We start from the raw sequence: 20,624 nt of genomic DNA, 5'->3' as shown, positions 1-20,624 counted from the left end.
TCATTAATTTGTCATTAGTCATATATATTTGGTTTTGTGCTGACTTACTAAAAACTCAGTTTATTTTCAGGTAGTTTTTTCAGCACAGACACTTGGTTGTATGCAAATGCTTCATAAAGTCACTGAAGGGCTTCCTGAGACATTCTGTGACACTCAGGACTGAGGGTGATGTAAAAGTAAAAGAGTAAAAGTCTGCTTGAGAACAGCAGGGATGTCTGAACTGCCTAACAGTTCTGAAACAGCAGGGAAGGACTTTATGATTGCAGTGGCTGTGGCATGAATTACTGTGCAAGTGTAATGTTATCTGTGGGGCAAGGTGAAGATAAAACAGAGAATGGAGATGGCAGCATATGTGGTGATAGTAGAAATACTGTAAGTTTTGTTTTAGCAGAGGGATAGCTGGTGAACGATGTAACAGTTCTGCATATTCTGGAGTACTTTCATAACTGATGCATCAAAACAAAAAATTGGTTTGACATACGCTTTCTACAATTCAGAGGCTGGAACAATAATCATAAATTTTTCAATTCATTTTCAAGAATCATGTCCTCAGGAATAAAGTAGGAGGTCTCACTTCCAAACATGCTGTGGTTATAGCTGTTCAAGGCCTGTGCATACACAGACTTTCTCATGCTTCTTGGAACTGCTTGTGTCTTCAGCTTGCACTTCTCCTGTGGAGATCTCTGAGGACTGGTGTCAGATCTGACTGTGGGATAATGTAGCTTCTGCAGCTCTGACAGCCTTACGTGGGAGGACAGAAGTGGAGCTGAGAAGCAGCAGGTTTCCCCAAGATATACACAGACACTCCCCACTTTCAGAACTGTGCAGGCAGGAATGAACAACCTGTTGATGGGTGGAAGCTGTGCTTTCCCACGCCGGGGGAAGCCTCTGTAGGTGTTACAAAATTCGGTGGGAGAGGCTGTGGTTTGACTTTTGGTTATCTGTGCTGAGAGGCGTTCCTGCCGGGGCTGACATCCAACTCTTATTTACTAGGCTTTCCGTATTGGTCATTCCAAGTTTATTACTATTTAAAAAGTTTAAATAGTAATTTGATTTTATTTTACTTGAATCTGATATTTGCTCCACCTTTTATATTTGTGAGGCTCTGTGTTGTGCAGAACACTCCCTTTGTAAGAAGAATAGTCTTCATTTGCAATTTGTTAGGTTATTTGCCTTCTTTTACTCTCCAGGGTGTGAGAGGTGCTAGTTATCTGCATTCCTTTCTGGACTAGAAAGACACATGTATTTCTGTTCATGTTTTCTCAAAGGTTCAAAGGCAAGACTGAAAAAAATTATACAGAATTGTTATTAAAGTGTCAGATTATCTCAACTTTTTTTTTTTTTTAAATTGTTCCTTTGATTGTTTATCAGTTTTTGTTTTTGCATGGTGGCAATATATCCAAGACAGGTGTTGTATAGACTATATATGTTTCATTTTTGGCCAATGCATTCATATATTTCATTATCCAGGGAAAGGCATTCACAGGAATGGGAGATGCCATAATGATACTCAGTTTTCAGTTGCAGAAGACTAGGTGGTGTAAGAGTTTAAAATATTTTCATAGTAGACTAGCCTTATGTTACGAGATCAGAGATGAACTAATTTGCACTCTGCATAATGGACAACTTAACACTGTTTACATGACACAAATAATTTTATTCCTAGGAAAGCTGGAGAAGCTTCAAGGGAAAGACACCTACCACCTGTATAAAATGCAATGTAACTAAATAGAAATGGAAATATAAACAACATGTAGATTTTTCTTTGATCTGGCTTTTTATGCACTAAACATCATAAAAATGCCAACAATCAATTGTTGTTTATTACCATATGTAATATGGTAATATTACATATGTAATTTATTACCATATGTGTTAAAAGCAAAAAATTTAACTTACATATAGAAGACTCTAGTCTGCCGAAGTCCACCCAACATGCAAATCTGTACTAATATTATTAAAATCTGTACTGCAGGGGGTGAGGTTGTTTTTTCATTGAACTGTGCTCACAGATGTGTTATTTTATTGAAGTTCTTGACTTTGTTACAGGAATTAATATAACATGTGTCTTCAACTTCTGTTTGTCTGCTCTGGGTTGGAATAGAAAGGGAGAGGGAGAGCAGTGCAGTGTCCTATGAGACAAATACCTGGGATTTTGTGCTTTGGGGATAGGGAGCTGGAGGAGTAGGATAGGATTTTGTAAGGAGTGTTCATTTTGCCATTTTCCCCCCGCTTTTTATTCTTCCACCCCTTTGTTCTTCAGTGTACAGTGAGATATAATGATTTTTGTGTCTCATTTTAAACACTTCAGTGGTTTTGCCCAAATTTGACAATTGAAAATCATAAGAAGAATTTTGCAAGTGCTTTTCTCTTTTTCAAACTTGAGCATAATTTAGGACAAAGGAAGTTCACTAGCTTCTGGAGCTTTCTCCGAGCTAAATTGGGAATGTCTGATGCAAACAATATTGCTTCACAGTGTTCTGTTGTTCCTATCCTTCTTTTAATTCTTTTAAGGTAGGGAAGAAAACTGACAAAAATACATTTATATTTAAAAGTATCAATCCACTAAATATAACATTTTGCCACAAGGCCCTACCTAGTATGAGGCGAGAGATGTACACAGGGCAAGATAAGAAAATAACCTTTCAGATTTTAGTAGCTCATTAAATTGAGTAGGTTTGAGGAGTAATTTGTGATAGGCATCTGCCATCCTACAGTGCACTGAGACGGTTGTCCTGAAGCTCTGTAACAATATGCTTTTGCTCAGTCCATTTGTTCATTAGTTCATCATGTCACTAACATGCTATAATTTCAGAGTGTAGGAAATAATGTTGACTTGGTGGATAAGTAGCTTGGGGTGATAATTCTCCCTAAAATGAGTAGTTTCAGTAACTGTGTGCAGAAGATAAATGACAGATTTGAGTTATCTAGTCAATTATTATAGTCCATCTACTATAATGAACATATTGAGAGGTATAAAAGGGTTTTACTATGTGATAGCTACTTAAATTTAGATAGAGTTATAAACTGATTTTTTCTAGGAAAAAGAGAACTTTGTATTGTGAATGAAGTTTTGGAAGGAGAAATAAATATCCTTATAGATTAAGTATTATGTTAGCAACTATGCAGTAACCATTCTATACATAACAGTTTTGATTTTGTGGAATATTTTGTCCTTTTCTGGTACTTTTAGTTTTAAAGAGAAAGATAAAGAAAAGCATCATGTGCATGTGAACAAGAGAGCAATTCCATCTGCAGAATGGAAGTTCTTTTCTCAGTGAAAACTTGGCAACAATCCTCATGGGAAGCTTGTTGTTAGGTTTGTTTCTTTATTGATCAAATAATCATGATAGTCTTAATGGTGTTTTACTGCTGATTCTTGTGTTTGAACTATATCTAGAACCTGCAGAATAAACTCAGTGTGGAAATTAAAAAAAAAGTTTATGGCTTCTTTATCATGAAACATGGAATGTTTAGAATATGTGTGTATTTGCATTTTATTGTGATTAGTGCTGAAAGCACACACATCTTCTGTAGTGTCACTTTGTAGGCTTGAGAGCATTATTCTTGGACTTCTTATGCTTATTATAATGAGTAATTTGACATGTTGTACAAATCACTTGAAAAATTGTCTTACAAATTAGTATAAAACATATAGCTTAATCTTGTTTTCTGTAATCTACATATGATATTTACAGGTATATTGATAACATTTTTCTAGACCATCTTTCTCTTGGGAAGGTAGTATTTCCTGTTCTGTATGCTAGTGTTCTGAAAATAGTTTTAAATCTTCAGGTTATAGAGTCTTCTATTGCTTTGCTGGTCTCATTCATCTTCCTGTCAGGAAGGCTTTCTAGAAAGGCAACTTAATAATTTCCTATGAATTTATTCTATACTTTTAGCTTCAGAAACAGTTTTACCTTTCTCAAAAACAATCTAAACAAGAAAAAATGTTCCATCACTCCAACATCACAACTTCAGGAAACATGTGGTTTATCTAAATTATGAGCATGTTGGGGCCAGGTTTGTGTGTCACAAAGGTGTCAGAATTATCTTGGAAAGCAAAATTGATGCACAGAATGCATGGATCATTTTGATTTCTTTCTTCCACTAGCATTATCAGAACACAAAGTAGGTTTTGTCAAATGTCTGCTTTCTGATGTGTTGCTCCCTCCCACTCCTGGATAGTGATGAGTTTGGAAATAAACCCTCTACAGATCCTCAGTAAAGATGAGGACTTTGGCAACAACTGTTTTTTAGCAATAATTCACTTCAATTATGACAAAAAATTACTAGTCTAGACATAGCATGTGATATTTGTAATTCACCTATAAATGAAGTAATGAAAGATAGATTCTTTGACTCAGTGACATGTGCTGTGCCCTTTGGGGTTGTTTTATTTCTCTTTGAAACTTGGTGTGAAAACACACTTGCAGTCCGAAATTTTAAACTGAGGTTTATTGTGCTTGTAATGTCTGTCTCACACAGTACACCACCAAATGCTTTGATCTGTGGGCCCTGGACATTTTTGCGACTTGGTTTTCTAAGGAAGCAGTCTTTTCTGGGATCATCAGTTTTGGTGGTGATGTGGAAATGAACCAGCAAAGCAAAGCTTTTAAACTAATTTCAGTTCAATGACGTCTGCATTCTTTAGTATGTAGGTAGAAAAGAACTTTTCTAAACTGCTATTTTTAAGGCTTTTTTTTAAAGTTTAGTTTTAATATCCCTTTTGCACCACCTGTCTGCTACTAGCAGACTAGACACCTCAGTCATATTGTGCCAGAATGCTATTGGGAATAGAGAGGTATCTATCTTGGATTTTAAGAACCCTAGCTGCTATTTTATTATTAAGTTTTTAACCAATGTAATCTGTGTTTTGAGCTACTAATTGTTACTGAATTGTTGGCTTTCTGTAGTAGGTTAAATGTGAGGACATCAAATACAACAGAGAAACAGGTTTATTATATTCCTTATCTCTCATAAAAAGGATCAAGTCATACAATTAGAATAACAACCATATTTTTTTGTCTCTCTAGCTTCAGAATTGTGACCTAGGGATATGATTATGTAGTTCATTCGTTCTGGGACAATGTGTGTGGTAGATGAAGATACCCTGTGGTGTAACAGGTAAATCGAGCCTTTCCTGAGCAGGTCAAGGTCTCTGTCAAGTTTTCTATGTTGTTTAATTCCTGTTTTCTTGAGCAATCAGTGCCATTTCTGTACTTTGGTAATGTGACCTTTGATGAACTGTGTTTTCTGGGTAGCTGTTTACTGTCCTAGATACACTGTCTGTAATTTTAGCCTAACCCATCAATGCATTTTGGACCATACTACCTAACTGGCATCTCTGTTCTTTCATTTTGGCTGACCCATGCAGCAGGAGTCTCTGAGGGCTTGGGATGTGGCTTAGCCTGTGTCCCAGTGGATAGGCTGCCAGCAGGAGTTGATGCTGTTGCTTGCCCTTGAAACAAGCCTGTTTATGCCAGTATAGCACTGCTGGGCTGGGGCTGTCAGCTGGGCCCTGGGGTGTCACTGCTGCTTGCTTGCTGTGGGGGAATTGCCTGTTCATGTGTCTGAAGAACCATGTAGTTACTTAGTGCTGGAACCCAGACCTCCTAATGTTATCATACCATAGGATTATACAGATCACATGAAGAGCTTAGTGGTAGCCCAATTGAGCTAATGTGAATCTACAATAAATATGTGAGTAGTGTGGCTCCCCAGACATTTGATAAAAGATGAATTGTGGTTTTTAACTGAAGCAGGCTGACTGTAGATGGGACAGGAAGATTTTTTTCTCATTATAAAATATGTGTGTGTAGTTGCTCTCATGAGAGGGATCGTTAGGCAGTCTCTGTGGGGACAAGGCACAAGACATTCTTACTTTCATGTTAGCAGGTTGGATTAAATTGTGCTTGATGAGAACAGATTGATACTTTGATTAACTACATTGCTTTACAATTTGTGGTGACTTGTTTTCTGTTAGGCTTTTAAGCAGATAGCTTTATCAGTGTAAAACATATCTTGTCCCACCTACACATGGAAGGCTTAGCATCTTTGCAAATACTGAGTAGAAAAGCTGGATTGAGGAAAGCTGCCTAAATGTGAAATGCTTGCTTGAGGTGGACAAAAGACAGGACAAATTGGGACTGCAGCACTGAAACATCAAAGGACAAGTGAAGAAGGAAGATAATTGTTCATGTAGTTTAAATGGTTCCTCTAGTAATCTTCTTCAGTTTTCTTGCTAGTAGATCTTCTGAAGGATAGTAGGACTTAATGAAAATGAGGATTCCTTGATGCAGTGGCTTTTAACCACTGACAGTTTCTCAGTTGCCCAGAACAGTCCACCTGCTCTCCAATAAAGAACCTGTAAGCCTTCTGCACCCTTGTGGTGATTGTATAGGATCATTAAGGCTGGGGACGTGGCTGTTCTTCACAGGCTTTGCTTTTGCAGCAAAACTTTGCCACAAGCAGGATGAATCCTTTTTTTTGAAAGGATTGATGTCTTCCTTTGAAACAGTATTGTTAATAAGATTTAAACCCTCTCCCTGATCATAGTCCCTAAAGAAAATCCAACAAATTCATGCAAAAGGCTTTCTTTTCAATCAGAAGTAAACAAATCCTGAACAAGGTCCCTTTTAAGTTGAAACTAAGTTGAGGCATGCTAAAATTTGCCACTCATTTTTCTCCTACCTTCCCTCATTCACTTATCAGAGACTTGCATAGCTAAGAGCAAGACCATATAATTTTCCTCTGCTTCTTTGAAGTGGTGTAATTTCAAGCCCCTTTATGCTACACTGATCCATGAAAAAGTTTTGATATAAGCTGTTTCTTTCACGGCCATCGAGGTTTCTCTGTTGCCTCTTGTGTACCTGAACTGACAGGGTGGAAAGCTTTGGGTGTGTAGTATCTGACAACAGAGGTTCATTTGTGTTTGTGAATTGTTGAGCATGGCATCTTAATGAATCAACAGAAGACAACCTTGATAAATTGCACAGCCTTGCAGCATGTTTTATGCCTTCTTTACTGTATTACTGTATTAGGCTGTGTATCTTTTGTCTTTGTTATACATTGCCTGGGAAATCCCAATCCTGCCAACTTCTGTTCTGTTTTAGTTTTTTTTTAATTCAAAAGTGATATTTTTGAGAAGAGACACTCCAGTGTGAGAAGACTCCACAAGGGATTCTCTGCTAGGCTGTTCTTCCAGTGTACTTCGCAGTAAAATAAGTACTTCTTTTGATTGGGGTGTTCAGCCCTGTAAAAAGAGCTGATGGTTTCTAGGCTTCTGAAGGAAAACTGAATGCAGATATCCTCCCGTGAGTCCAATGACGGGGTCTCATCTCATCTAAAGCTACCCCGTGCAGTTCTGGACTGCTGCTTTTCTTCACCTGGAAATAGGCCGAGTTGTAGTAAGGCTTTCTGAAATAGCTCTAGAAGGCATATGTAAGTGGACTTGACCTTCTGATAGGGTTAAGCAACTGATAGATAAGATACGAAAGATTTACCTGCTAAGAAGGTTCTGTTACTGTATGGCAGAGTCAAAGTATTAAACTGAGTAGTGACTTTTGGAAGTAGAATTTTGAATGGACTGCATGAGAGGTATATTCACACTTGTCAGGTTATCAAATGGTGGAGTAATAACTTCATCAGGATTTAGCAGAGACAAAAGGCTAAATTACTGTAAAATTTTAATAATGAACTGATTAAAATAATGGTTACTTTTGTTCTTAGTGGCCCCTGAGTTCACTTCTACTTTTTCCTCCATGAATTTGCGTTTTATTAATTAATTTACTTTGTCACCTTTGGACTCATTATGGTTGGGTTATTTGTCTTGTTTAATTGGAGTGATATTTAATTCACAGGGAATGATGTGATGTTGCAGTTACTGTTCCACATTTAGTCTTGCAATAAAATCAAGAAAACCTAATCCAGTAACAAAATCTGCTTACAATGAATGTAGTCTGTCTGCTACTGCTGTAACTACAGCATGCTGTTAGATTGAAATGTATCTTACAAGATAGTCTCTCTTCCAATTCAATTACCTTTTTTAAATAGGGATGCTGTTTTTAGGATCTACTCTGTGACCACTTAAGTTGTCAAAAGCTTTTTGAAACACTATTACGGAGTTTGAAGTCTTTGAAGCCTACACAGTCTATTAGTGTTTTGTATTAGTAAGGAAATCCCAGCATCCCAAGACGCTTTTGAAACTGGAAATATTTGCTTCCTTAGGGGAATTGATTTGAACTTAGAAATATTGTTGCACATTACAGTCTGCAATGCTGTCTTGTTACTTTCAGATTAGAGATGATTAAAAAGCCATAGTTGGGCTGCTGTGAGGATAATGTCTGCATTCTTCAACTGCTCTCAGATTTCTGATCCAATAGCTGGGCCAGAGGCAAGTGAACTAAGCCCTTGTCAACGTTTGCTGCAGGCAAGTTGTTTTCCACTAGTAATTTAAATTTGCCATTTTTATTCTTCATTTGATTCTCTGTATAGTGTGTTTATGATGACTTTTCTGAAGTAGGAGTAAACATTCAGAGTGAAAATTAGAGATGTTATTGTTTGTCACCACAGGACAAATTATCTTTTTGGTGATTATCTTATTAAAGAGGTAAGCAGCTTTAATGTTGGGATTGTATGTATGTGCAGTATTCTGCTAGGTGCAGGTTTTAGTTATAGGACATAAATTCTGGAGATGAATTTGCTGTTTTACAGTTTGTTGGTCGCATACTCCTTAAGATCTTTACCAAGCAACAGGGTAGTGTTTGTGTCTGTAATAACAAACACAGTCGGTGGACCAGGCAGGATTCATGAAACATCAGCTTGAAGGGACCTTCCTAAAAGGTTTCTGTGATTGGTAGCATAGACATTTCTAGAGTTGGCAACACTGAAAACCCTTGTTCTTCTGATCTAACTCTGACAAAGATGCAATTTGAATCAAAATGTTTTTGGTGACTTGTGTATCTGAGAATTCACTGTGTTGCTATTTGAGTGTGCCCAAATTGGGACTTGGAAATAGCAAGAAGCTCTTAAGTATCTTGGATAAATAGGACCTTAGGGGTTGTTATGCTGGAGATGAGGGAGCATCTACTTGTCTTGAAGGCGTTTTTCACCGGGACTGTATCTGTTCTTTGTATGTGGCGGCTGGACTTAGAATATCCTTGTGTGGGAAAAGATGTCCATTCTCCAAGCGCAGGCTGTAGCAGTCATCTGCCTAGGCAGTAAGCTGTTAACAAGGGCAGGACTTGAATGTTCAGTGCCACAGTGATGGCTATAAATTCTTACGTAAACATCAACTAAATAGCACTGTTGTGGAAAGTGAGCTTTCCTGCTGGACACAGAAACATAACAGTGGCTCTGTCACTGGACCTCTTGGCATCTTGGTGTATTTTGAATGGGTGGCAAGGTATGTACCATTTCTATTCACTTGAGGTCTTTTCCTAGCTGCAGAGAAGCAGGCAGTATTTCAGGAATCTGAACTCCAGTATGGAACTTCCACCCCCAAGCAGTCTGTTTAGGGAGCTAAAAGATAGGGTAGGGCCTGTTTGGCGGTGAGGGAAAGAATCCTGTCTTGATGTTTGTGGAGTAGCGTCTGAGGCTGGGATAGGAAAGATGCACGAAGAAAAGAAGAAAAAAGATGAAGAAGACAGAAAATTGCAAAGGCTGCAAAAGACAGAGAATTAAAACAGATTAGAGGAGAAGGGAGGGTAGTGGGTTAAATAGCTTTGGGTTGCTGTGTGTGGTAACATCCTAGAACTTTGCGTGCATCTGGAGAGTCTTACATCACTGATTTCTATCAGAATTTGTGAAGAAAGCCATAGTCTCCCTTATTGTTGTTTATTATCTTAAGTACTGGAGGCTGATCTGAAGTTTCTGATTCTATGCTGCTAACAGAATTTGTCATATGATAGGTATATGTGTATTATCAGTTTCTTTTATTTAAATTCTCAAACTATATGCAAAGGCTACATTGAAACAACCTCTAAGTTGTCAAGTGAAGGAACTCATAAATTCCAGAATGGAGCTTGCCTCTGCTTTGTTAATTAAGTTCTCTTGTTGCACCTTCTGATACCATCTTTAATTACATGATCATATTAGTTTTTCCAAAGCTGCTTGCTTCGTGCGCAGGGCAGATCTGCTAAAATGGTGAATTAGGGCTGTAAAGTGAAGGACACATTTGCCCAGAGGAGTCTGCTGGACTTCTACTGACATGGAAAGATTTCTGTTCGAAGGAGAGTGCTGGCAAAGAGGAAACTGGCAGGAAGTGGGCAGGTGATCTGAAGTATACCTCAGTTAAATATTCCTTGGATTATTAGCTATGGTATTAGACAAAGTGCTTAGAGCAGGCTTTTTCTAAATGGTGTGTAAGCATGCATCATGTTTTCCCAGTGTTTCTTGGTAGAAATGCTGAGCGCGCAGAGCTGCGAGCACGTTGCCAGGAGTTGTGCATTATAATGGTATCTGCTTAAGTCAGTAATGATAAAAGCACCCAGATCCCGGGTCTCTCAAGTTGGGTTCTCAAATCTACTTGCTACTTTGATTATTTTGGTGTGTGGGTTGTGGGTTTTTGTTTTTGTTTTGTTTTGCTTTGTTTTTTCTGCGCAGGAACATTAGTAATGTAGAAATAGTACAATTCACTTTCACAGGACTTTTTAAGAAGTAGCAGTGTACTGGTAGTTGCCTTCAAGTAAATGAGGACATGAAACAAGCTGTTGGGAAGAAGAATTCTTGGAAGTGTAAGGTCTGTATAAGCATGGAGGAGATAGGCAAGGCAGAAGTGTAGTTGGAGCAGGGGGACAAGGAGTATAGACTTTGATGATATTTTGTAAGTGATTCCCTCTATTTCCAGCATTGGCTGATTCTTGTGAGCTAATTCTTACTGGTTGTGCACAGTCCTCTCCAGTGGATCTGGTTTCAGGTAGTTCATAATCTGGAGAGTAGTTTGTATGGAGTGCGTGCTTCATTCTGGAAGTGGTGTTACCCAAACAGATAAAGTGTACAGGATTTATGCTGATTATGCTGGCTTCTCCACACATGGGATGTGTTATCTGCAAAAAGGATGGGGTAGATTGTGTTAATTGTATTGCGTGAGAGTGCTTAGCAAATGCACAGGAAATGCATTGTAAGTGCTGAAAGAAGCAGGATTAGGATGGAGGGGAGAGGCTGATCATGCAATTGAATCTTGAACATATGAATATATGTATATATATACACAGGGGAGTGCATAACGAGTTTTTGTTCTTTGCTTGCCTCAGAAATCTTAAAAGTTGTACCCTGTATGTTTTTGAACTCTTTTAAAATGGCAAAAGTTGCTGCTACTTTTGAGACAGGCTGGATGTTTTCTGTGGTCGAAGTTTCAAGAATATAGACAGAGCACACATACAGGGAGCAGAAATGTCCACTACAGAGAAAAGATTTTCATCTTTTAAGATATGCATAGAGAAATCCCTTCTATACTGGCAAAGAATTGCTGTATGTGATTTGGCAGCTTATGGTACAAAAAAATTCTGTTTGTTGTTGGGCGCTTTTGGTTGGGCTTTTTTTGCTATGGTCCCAAACTGAAATAAATGCCTAGTTGGTTTGCAAAAAGGAGAATAAAAATGTAAACTTTATAAAAAGAAAAAAAAAAGGGGGGGGTGGGGCGGGGGAGAGCTGTGTGGCTTAGGTACTGGTGTGTGAGGGAATATGTTGTCCTAAACCTATCAAAAATCTGTGAGATACCAATCTCTGTTTCATTTTAACTTTCCCCTGTAGGTCTGCAACTACTTTGATACTCAGATATCTAGGATATTAAATAATGGATGAAAAGAATGTTTCAATGTTTGATCCCATTCTCATAGTCTTTATTATGACATCTCAATTTATTTGTCTTTGGATACACAAAGGTTTTATCTTTTATGTTGTTTGGTTTTGCTTACTTTGATATGGATACAGATGCACCCTTCTACGTGAATATGTTCCAACTGTTTATGATATGGTTGCTGGCAGAACACTTCTAAGTACTTGTAATTATATCTATTATTGGAAGATACTTTTTTAAAAAAATAGAGAAATAACCTGTACTTTTTTTTTTTACCTATTCAGTCTATGCAGCATTAGTTACTAAGCAACTCTGAAGAGACATGGTCAGATGGCAAAAATGTCATCACGAGAAACTAAAAATGCAGTGACATGCACAAAATTTTTATTGCATAAGCTTCTGCTGTGCTTGTTTATTTAAGTAGCACCTTATTCTTATTTCAGTCACTGATCTCAAAAGTTTGAGCATTATAAGCCATTATCGTGAGCAAAAGTCTGAGAAGATGGTCCTATGTAACATGCTTTAACAAATTCTGTCCTCAAACTGAATTAAAAGAAGAAAAGTTTGTGTTTTCTATAAAGATGTTCTTTTTTGTTAGACACTATATTTTGATGTGCACTGGTATATGTGTGGGTTTTTTTTGTTTTGTTTTCTTTTTAACAGATTTCTGTGGGTGCCAGAGCTCAGGACACAGTATCAATCTCATCATGATTCTTCAACATCTGTAGCTCACCAGAGGATTTGAAAAAGAAATTCAGCATGGCCTAATTGGCTTGACCTTTGGAAATTTTATAATGTCCTCTGGAACAAGTATCAGCAGACATAGGCAGGCTCCCAGCCTGCAGGGTGTTGACCCAGAAACATGCATGATAGTGTTTAGAACACACTGGGCACAGGTAATGTTAATTAGTTTTATTGATTGAAGTAAGCTGCGTTAATACAAATTTGCTTCGTTCTTTCTTTTGGGATAATCCTCAGTTGCTCAGGAACAAATGTCTTTCATGCAGAATGTAGTAGATGACACTGAACTATTTTCAAAATGCAAAGATAATTGACCTTTCAAGGTAAGGTTAGCGTTTACTAATAGCACTTTGAACTCCATATTTGCATCTAAATGGGAAGTGGTAGGACATGGTAATATCTTACTGAAGGCCTAGATCTTCTTACTGGCTCTGCTGTTGATTTGTTGTGACTTGCACCCTGTTGCAAACTTCTGTGCTTCCTTTCCTTGTGCTGGGTAAGTCCTGCCTATCCTTTGTAAAGTAAATTAGATGCACAGTGCAAAACTATATGCACTCTTGTTTATTTTGGATAGATGTAGATGATACACTTCAGCATATTCTAAAAACTGTTTGCATGTCATCAGCATTGTAATTGCTTTTAGGCAAAGGTGTTTTACTCTGAGCACCATAGTATAAGGACTTACTTGCTGCAGTAATATGAATAACAATTTAGATAAAATTTATTTCTATGCTGCTGTTTTTGTTGTTCTCTGGCTATACCAAGAAACCAGCCAGACAAGTGGTGGTGTTTCTGAGATGTTTCCAGAGTCAGAGGAGCTGTTGTTCAAGTGTCACCTTTTCTCACCTAACTAGTGATGCTGTCATGTTAGGAGAGCCGCTGTTCCTTTACGGTTTTGTGGCAATTATCTTCCACAAAAAGTCTAAAGACAATGGGTTTTTTGCAGACAATGAGCTTTGTTGTTTGCATGCCCAACAGAATGCAATTCAGGGTTAGAAGTGTTGGGATGACTATCACTACTTTATTGAAAGTTGTAAGAGTATGTGGGTATCAGTGGCCATTTGGTGTCATATAAAAGGTGCCAAGCAAAGAGCAGCACTATGGGCTGCTACTACACTTACAGCTGCAAATCATCCCATGATATTGATACTCCTGGGCACAGTTACTCTGGCTGGAGAGATTTTAATTTCAATCCTCTGTGACAAACTTGTTTCAAACGTCATTGAAATTCAATTTCTGAACACTTAAGGAAACTTGGTTTATCCCTATTTCAGAGAACCCTTGGTTTTCAGGAATAGGGTAAATAACAAATTTAGGTGCTTATTACAAAAAAGTGAACAAAAGCATTAAAATTTTGCCTTGTACATGCCAAATGTGAAACTTTCAGGTTTTGTCTGTCAAACTTTCTGAGTTTGAAAACATAAAAGACTTAACGCTTTTTGTGTTGAAGAATTTTGATTAATTTTTTTCCTTGTAGTGATAAGTGCATGCTTTTTGTGATGCATTCAAGTGCATTAAAACTGATCTGCCTTTGTTTCTCTTTAGGTTCTGAAAATCTTAGAGAAGCATGATCCTTTGAAAAACACTCAGGCAAAGTATGGGGCAATCTCACCTGATGAGGCCAGCACTGTCCAGAATTATGTGGAGCACATGCTTTTCTTATTAATTGAGGAGCAAGCAAAGGATGCCTCAATGGGGCCTATTCTGGAGTTTGTGGTCTCAGAGAACATCATGGAGAAGCTTTTCCTTTGGAGCCTACGGCGAGAGTTCACCGATGAGACAAAAATTGAGCAGCTCAAAATGTATGAAATGCTCGTAACGCAGTCTCATCAGCCTTTGCTGCATCACAAGCCCATTTTGAAGCCTTTGATGATGTTGCTGAGTTCCTGCTCAGGAACAACCACTCCAACAGTGGAAACAGAGTTGGTTGTCCTCTTGAACCAGCTCTGCTCTATAATAGCCAAAGATCCCTCCATTTTAGAACTGTTTTTCCACACTAGTGAGGACCAAGGAGCTGCCAATTTCCTCATATTTTCCCTGCTGATCCCCTTCATCCATCGAGAAGGAACAGTAGGCCAACAGGCCCGGGATGCGCTGCTTTTCATAATGTCTCTGTCTGCAGAAAACAACCTTGTTGCAAACCACATAGCAGAAAACACCTATTTTTGCCCAGTAAGTTGTTCTATTTTGCAAGGTCTTAAGTGCCAAACTAACTGTCTTTCCTGCATTCTTTCATCCTTTTCTGTCATTTTTGGTAAAGAAGTGTTGTAACACATTTGTTTCTGCTAACAGCTATTTCACAAATGGTGATGCTGTTTGAAGCATCCGTAATGCCAGACACAGTCTTGCTTCTTGTTTCCATACCAGTGTCTTGTGCTTGTGGGCCAGTGATTTTGCAGTCACACAGTGAATTGGATCAGGAAACTGATGGAAGTTATTGCAGAACTTAGTGGGAGGGAAATCTGTTCTGTGTCACTGTGAGGCTCCTTTGAGATGCTGGGGCTGAAGGAAGTGAGAAAGGGGATTGAGGTGTCCTGAGGTGCTTGTTTCTGGTGGCAGCACAAGCTTAAGCTGGCTGTGCTTCCCACACCGACATCAGTTCAACAGTTCAAAAAACAAGTGTGAGAATAGTGAGAGTGTTATAGAAGTGTAATAATGTTTGCAACATAAAAGGGAGATTTTCTCATTAAAAAATTGGATTTTTCTATTGCTGACTCAGGGTAACCACCATCTTGCTATGTTGTTCTATGTTATAAAACTTGGTAACACTGTTGCATTGTTACACCTGGCAAATTGATCTTGCTACATGAATAGAAAACCTTTACTTACCTTGCTCTTAAGTAAGTAATCTGATTTAGCTAGCAAAGCCGTCCTACTGCAGTTTTAAAGCTAAAGCAGACTGGAATAACAACACCTGCTTCTTCAGGTCTTATCACAGTCTGAGATCTGCAATGGATGTGTTCAAACCCAAATATCATTCTGTACAAAAGTTGCTCTTTTGGGTCAGTTTTTGGATGGATTCTTTTATATTCTGCATGGCTTGCAATTTAATTTAAAAATGCCAGAAAAATGAAGTGAAGGACAGTCTTACATAGCTACTAAAGCAGAGAGCTGTAGAAGAGAGAACTCTAGAATCCCTGCCACTGCTTGACAGCTGCTCCAGCCTTAGGTTTCCATTTATTCTGAGATTGCTTTGAGCAGTAGGGCAGGCTAGGTGAGACCTACAAATTCCAAAACAAAACTTATAAATGGTTTATTTTGTCAGTTGTAAATATTGCAGCAATTTGAGACTCCAGTTGACCTTGTTTAATAGATACTGCCAAAGAATATGATGTTGATTCTCAAACTGTCCCCAAGACAGATACCATTACTGGATCCATGCTATAACTTCCATAATTACATTTTCCAATTCATTAAAAAATGAAAAAAAGAACCAGCTTTATTACACTGAAGATCAAAGCCAGCTTTCAACAGCAGGGAGCCATGATCGACAGTCATTCCAATTAGGAAGGCTTGTTGTCAAAATGTGCTAAAATCAGACTTTTCTGAACAGTAATGAGGTTGGCCTAAGTCTATAATAAGACTTTAATGTAATGTCATAGATTTAGCTTATTAGCACGATATCATTTTTTTGAATTTAAGTTGTGATGAGCTGAAAACCAGATTTTGTTCTGATGGAGGATTTTGTAGGTGTCAGTGACATTGCTGTATATCACTGAAATCAGTGCAAATGTTGCCTCAGGTACTCTGCAAAACAGTTAATGCAGTCCTGTGTTGATAGCAAAGACATTTGGGTGGCACTGTATTGATGTTATCTCTGTTTCTGGGGGCAGGCTGGCATGTAGGGTTTTCTTTACCATGCCTTGTTGCATAATATAGGCATCCCCTGGGATGGGGTCTGGCCATAAATCTCTGCTGCCTTATGTACCCAGATCAGTGTTAGATCTGTGCCAAAGCGAACCTGAAGGTTTTCATGGTACTGTTATTTGACATAACTTTGGTTAAGAGCTTTTTAAAACCTGGATTGTCCGTAGATCCACACTATTCAAAACTGTAGGTGCAAAAACTATAAAGAAGGAAGGAGACAGGTTGCAGTGGGATACATCACTAACAAATGTTTTTAACATGGAATGTGTGAGCAAACTGTTGGATAAAGTTTTCTGATTTTACACCAAATAATTATCATGTTTTGACCTGGAAGTTTTCTGGACATGACTGAAGATATTATCTATTCAGTATTATAATAATAAAAAAAAAAAAAGTTTCCAAAGAATTTTGAGCAGGATAATCACTGAAAGTCCCTCACAAAACTTTGTAAATACCTTGCAGCTTAGGAAAGCAACTATTAAAGCAGGAGGAGGGACGGCTCTGTAGTGCCCTTGAAAAGTTGAGGCTGTATATAGAAAAACTATGGATGTGGGAGGAAAGAGAATTATTAAAAGGAAATAATTGTCCAGGTAGCAACTGACTATGCATTAACAACACATTATGATCACATTAATGTGTCTGGGATTACAAATCGTGTAGTCAGTGTCTTCTGTGAGTCAAGAGAAAGTGAATAGATCAAGGAAACTGGTTTGTAGAGAGACTCATGACTCAATGGTAAGAAAGAAACTGCTGGAGATGATTGTAAAAGTAGGGCATGTAGGGCTGAGATGACAAATGTTGGAAGTATTTTAAAAGGACACTGCTTTGCATAAAACAAAAAATAAAACAGTCTTGCACATCTTTCAGGATGTGAATGCATTCATTTCCTTCCCTTCCAGATTATTTTTTTTCATTAATGTTTCATTACCAGCAGAACAGAATTTTAATCAGTAATTTCAAATGGTAACGCTACTTACACCATATACTTCTGTGAACATTTTAAAATATTTTTTATCTAAAGAGATGAAATTGCTTCCAGCGGCTTCTCTCTCAGTGCTTAAGAAACATAATTTTATAGAGCCATTTGTGTTGTACTTCATAGCAAAAATAAGAGTTTCCTAAACCTTACAGGTTTTAGCAGCTACATCTATCAATTTTTCCTTCAGTAAGTCTGAAAAACGAAAGAATTCACGACATTGATGGATTGTGCATTCACTGCTCCTTTTAGTGGAGACCAGTATGTCTTGTTCAAGGTCAGCTTCTTGCGCTTAAGGGCTAATACCCATATGAAAGAGAAACGTGGATGGGACACAGCTTTGAGAATCAGATTGTGTCCTGAGAAGGTGCATTTGTGTTTATGAATAGCAATTAAATTTTAAGCCGACAATGGAAGATCAAGTGTGCATTAATTAAAAGTTCATGAGACAAATGAATCTCAAATTCTCTCATTGTCTGAAGCCTGGGTTTGTGAGAGTAAATGCTTGTGTGGGTTAGGTCTAGGTAGTTCTAGAAGAGCTTTTTTTCTGAGCTCTTCTACTGTGAGAAAGATAAAGGACAAAGCTGGACATACATTAAGAAGCTAAAACTATTGAGTAAAGCATTATTTTTACAATCCCATTCTTCTGTAACCAGAATCTCTTTGGGGTTTTTTCTATCTGCGTATATAGAACTGTGTATATGTCACTGTACTAAAGCAGTGAGTTTCCACAGTATTCTTCCCTCCCCTTTAATATTTGACTTCCTTACCTGTGACAGAATAAATCCATCTTCAAAATTATGGGAATTAGGAATAACAAGTATTCAGAAAGACACCCTTTGTCTGACTGTATGGATTAACAGTTACAATTGCTTGTGCATGTGTATGATCAAAACCTGATCACCTCGTGTGAGCCCTTGGTCTTTGATCTGGACATTGTCAGCTGTTTGTTTTCTAGTGTTTTCTACTACACAAGAGCTGTATTTCATCTGAGCTTAGACAGTCTAGCTCTGTAGATGCGAAGTAGCCGTTTGTAAGAGGAAATATTCTTAGAAGAGTCTGTTGAATGAAAATTAAAAAGATTTCCATCAGGCCAAATTGTAATGTTCCCATTAAAATGAGAATCATCTTAAAAAATTATCGTGAAGTTGTATGAAATCATCTCAGAAGGATGAGTCCTGATTAATATTTAGAAAGTTTCCAGCTTCAAATAACTTTAATAATTAACAGCTGCATGTGAAAATACCATACTCCAGATGCATTCAGCAAAATCTAAGAACTTTTCTGGAAGTATGCTTTTTAAATTGTAACTAGAAATGCTCTCTTGTTGTTAAGTGATACATTCTATGTAAATCACCTGTAAGGCTTACTATTACTGGAAACATTGTTTAAATAATAACCAATTTCAGACTTTTTAACTTTTTTTGCTCCCCTCTTCCAAATAAATAAGAAAGGAAAAAGAGAAATTCTGAACAGTTAAATTTAAGTGGATTCAGCTGACTTGAAGCGCCTGGCAGTTGAAGTCAGCATGTATCTGTGATCTAAGTGGGGCTGAACTTCATTTTTGTTGATGGGGCACTTTCCCCCTCCATTTCTGATGTTTCATGTTTCCGAGTGAAATGACTTCATACATGTGTGAGCAGTAACATTTGAATCACCAACAAAAGACAAGCTGTAGATATATGGTACCGGTGGCTGTTTTTAAAAGGGACTGAAGGAAAGTGCAAAGTAAGCTTAGAAAAATTTAAAAAGAAATAACTTTGGATTAAAATAAAAAGAAGACAAGACAACCTGATTTTTTCCATCACTTTCTCCTAAATACCAGATCTTGGAAGAAACATATTATATGGAAGGCTCTTTAAAATATTTATGTCTTTGTGCCACAGGACTTTTTTGAAAGGAAATTAAATTAATCTTAACACTCTATTATGTTACTAAAACTAATAGGAGAAACCATTTATGGTACTGCCATTCAAGCAGATGGACAGGTGGAAAGCTAACTTATTTCCTCTTCTGTTTCTGAAATGAAGGTGCTGGCAACAGGACTAAGTGGCCTCTATTCATCTTTGCCTACAAAGCTGGAAGAAAAAGGAGAAGAGTGGCACTGTCTGATGAAAGACGACTGGCTTTTGTCACCAGCCCTTGTACAATTCATGAATTCCCTTGAATTTTGCAATGCTGTGATACAGGTAATTGAACTGAGTTAGCCTATTCTTTAGAAGTAGTGGTGAGTTATATCTCCTGCAGAAGTTTGTTAGTTACAGAGTTTATTTACTTTTAATAATGGCATGAACTATTAGACTAAAACAACCTGCTTGTAAAATGAATGCCTTGTGCTGTCTCTCCTGGTTATAAGGATTAACTAATATACTTGTGGTTTTCAGGTGCCACATGTTTCAAATGAGAGCTTCGTATTATCTTATGTAATGGGGAGGATTTTCTGTTAAAAGAAAAGAAATGTTTATTGCATTTTAATACTGCTGTTGATCCTAGAAGTAAATTGAATGCCTTTACATGTGGGAAAATGTAGGGTTTATATCTGTGTTTGTTCAAGCTCTCATAATGGTGTGCAAAAGAAAATAGTGAAAACAGTCCGTTTTTCCTGTTGGTGAATACAACATAAAGAAAGCCTTCCAAGCAGAATTATTTAGGTCTTCTCCTAGAAATATAAATTCATTTTAGATTGGCCTGTTTTGAATCTATTTTGTCCTTCCAGGGTTTTTTTTTTCAGTGCTTTGCTCCCTTACTGTTTTTTCCAATTTAAATGTTAAATGAAATTTTTGTCTTTACATATTGTTTTTAAGGCTTGAATACTCTATAGAACCCAAATCCAGTATTTCATTAAAACATGATAAAAATTCTGCAGATACTGGGGATTTGTGTTATTTGAAGAAATGTGCTGGGTAGAATTGAAAATTTAGTCACATTTTCTGTTAAATAAAAGATATGTTTCAATTCAATGTGTGCAAAGTACAGTAAAGGAACTGATTGACTATTAAAGCATTGAACAAGCAAAAATAATAGTAGCTGTCATTGTTCAAATGCACTATACAAGATTTTTAGCATGCATGTTTAAACATGAAGAGGAGACAATATTCATTTTGGTGTCTAACCAGTTATTCTACAGATCTGCAGGAGATCATAATTGATACCTTCATTTAAAAAAAAAATTATATAAAGGGCACTGCAGAAAAATTAAAGAATGAATTATTCTAAAACCCCTGTTCGAATAGATGCAAA

At 37.4% G+C, this 20,624-nt stretch overlaps 1 protein-coding gene across 11 annotated transcripts in view; it reads left to right on the top strand.

The window, feature by feature from the left end:
• Positions 1–20,624, top strand: part of FHIP1A (FHF complex subunit HOOK interacting protein 1A) — an 81,075-nt gene that overhangs the window by 34,045 nt on the left and 26,406 nt on the right. For 10 of the 11 annotated variants that reach the window (XM_039551531.1, XM_039551529.1, XM_039551535.1 and 7 more), the window contains 3 exons: positions 12,464–12,696; positions 14,087–14,713; positions 19,415–19,573. In XM_039551531.1, coding sequence (XP_039407465.1) covers positions 12,595–12,696; positions 14,087–14,713; positions 19,415–19,573 — 888 coding nt within the window. In that variant the 5' untranslated portion in view covers positions 12,464–12,594. Of the gene's footprint in view, positions 1–5,103; positions 5,128–12,463; positions 12,697–14,086; positions 14,714–19,414; positions 19,574–20,624 lie in introns of those variants that run through there. The other variant, XM_019293346.2, reaches the window with a different exon arrangement.

Source organism: Corvus cornix, chromosome 4, assembly GCF_000738735.6.
Source record: "Corvus cornix cornix isolate S_Up_H32 chromosome 4, ASM73873v5, whole genome shotgun sequence".
Lineage (NCBI taxonomy): Eukaryota > Metazoa > Chordata > Aves > Passeriformes > Corvidae > Corvus > Corvus cornix.
This window is presented reverse-complemented; position numbering and strand designations above follow the sequence as displayed.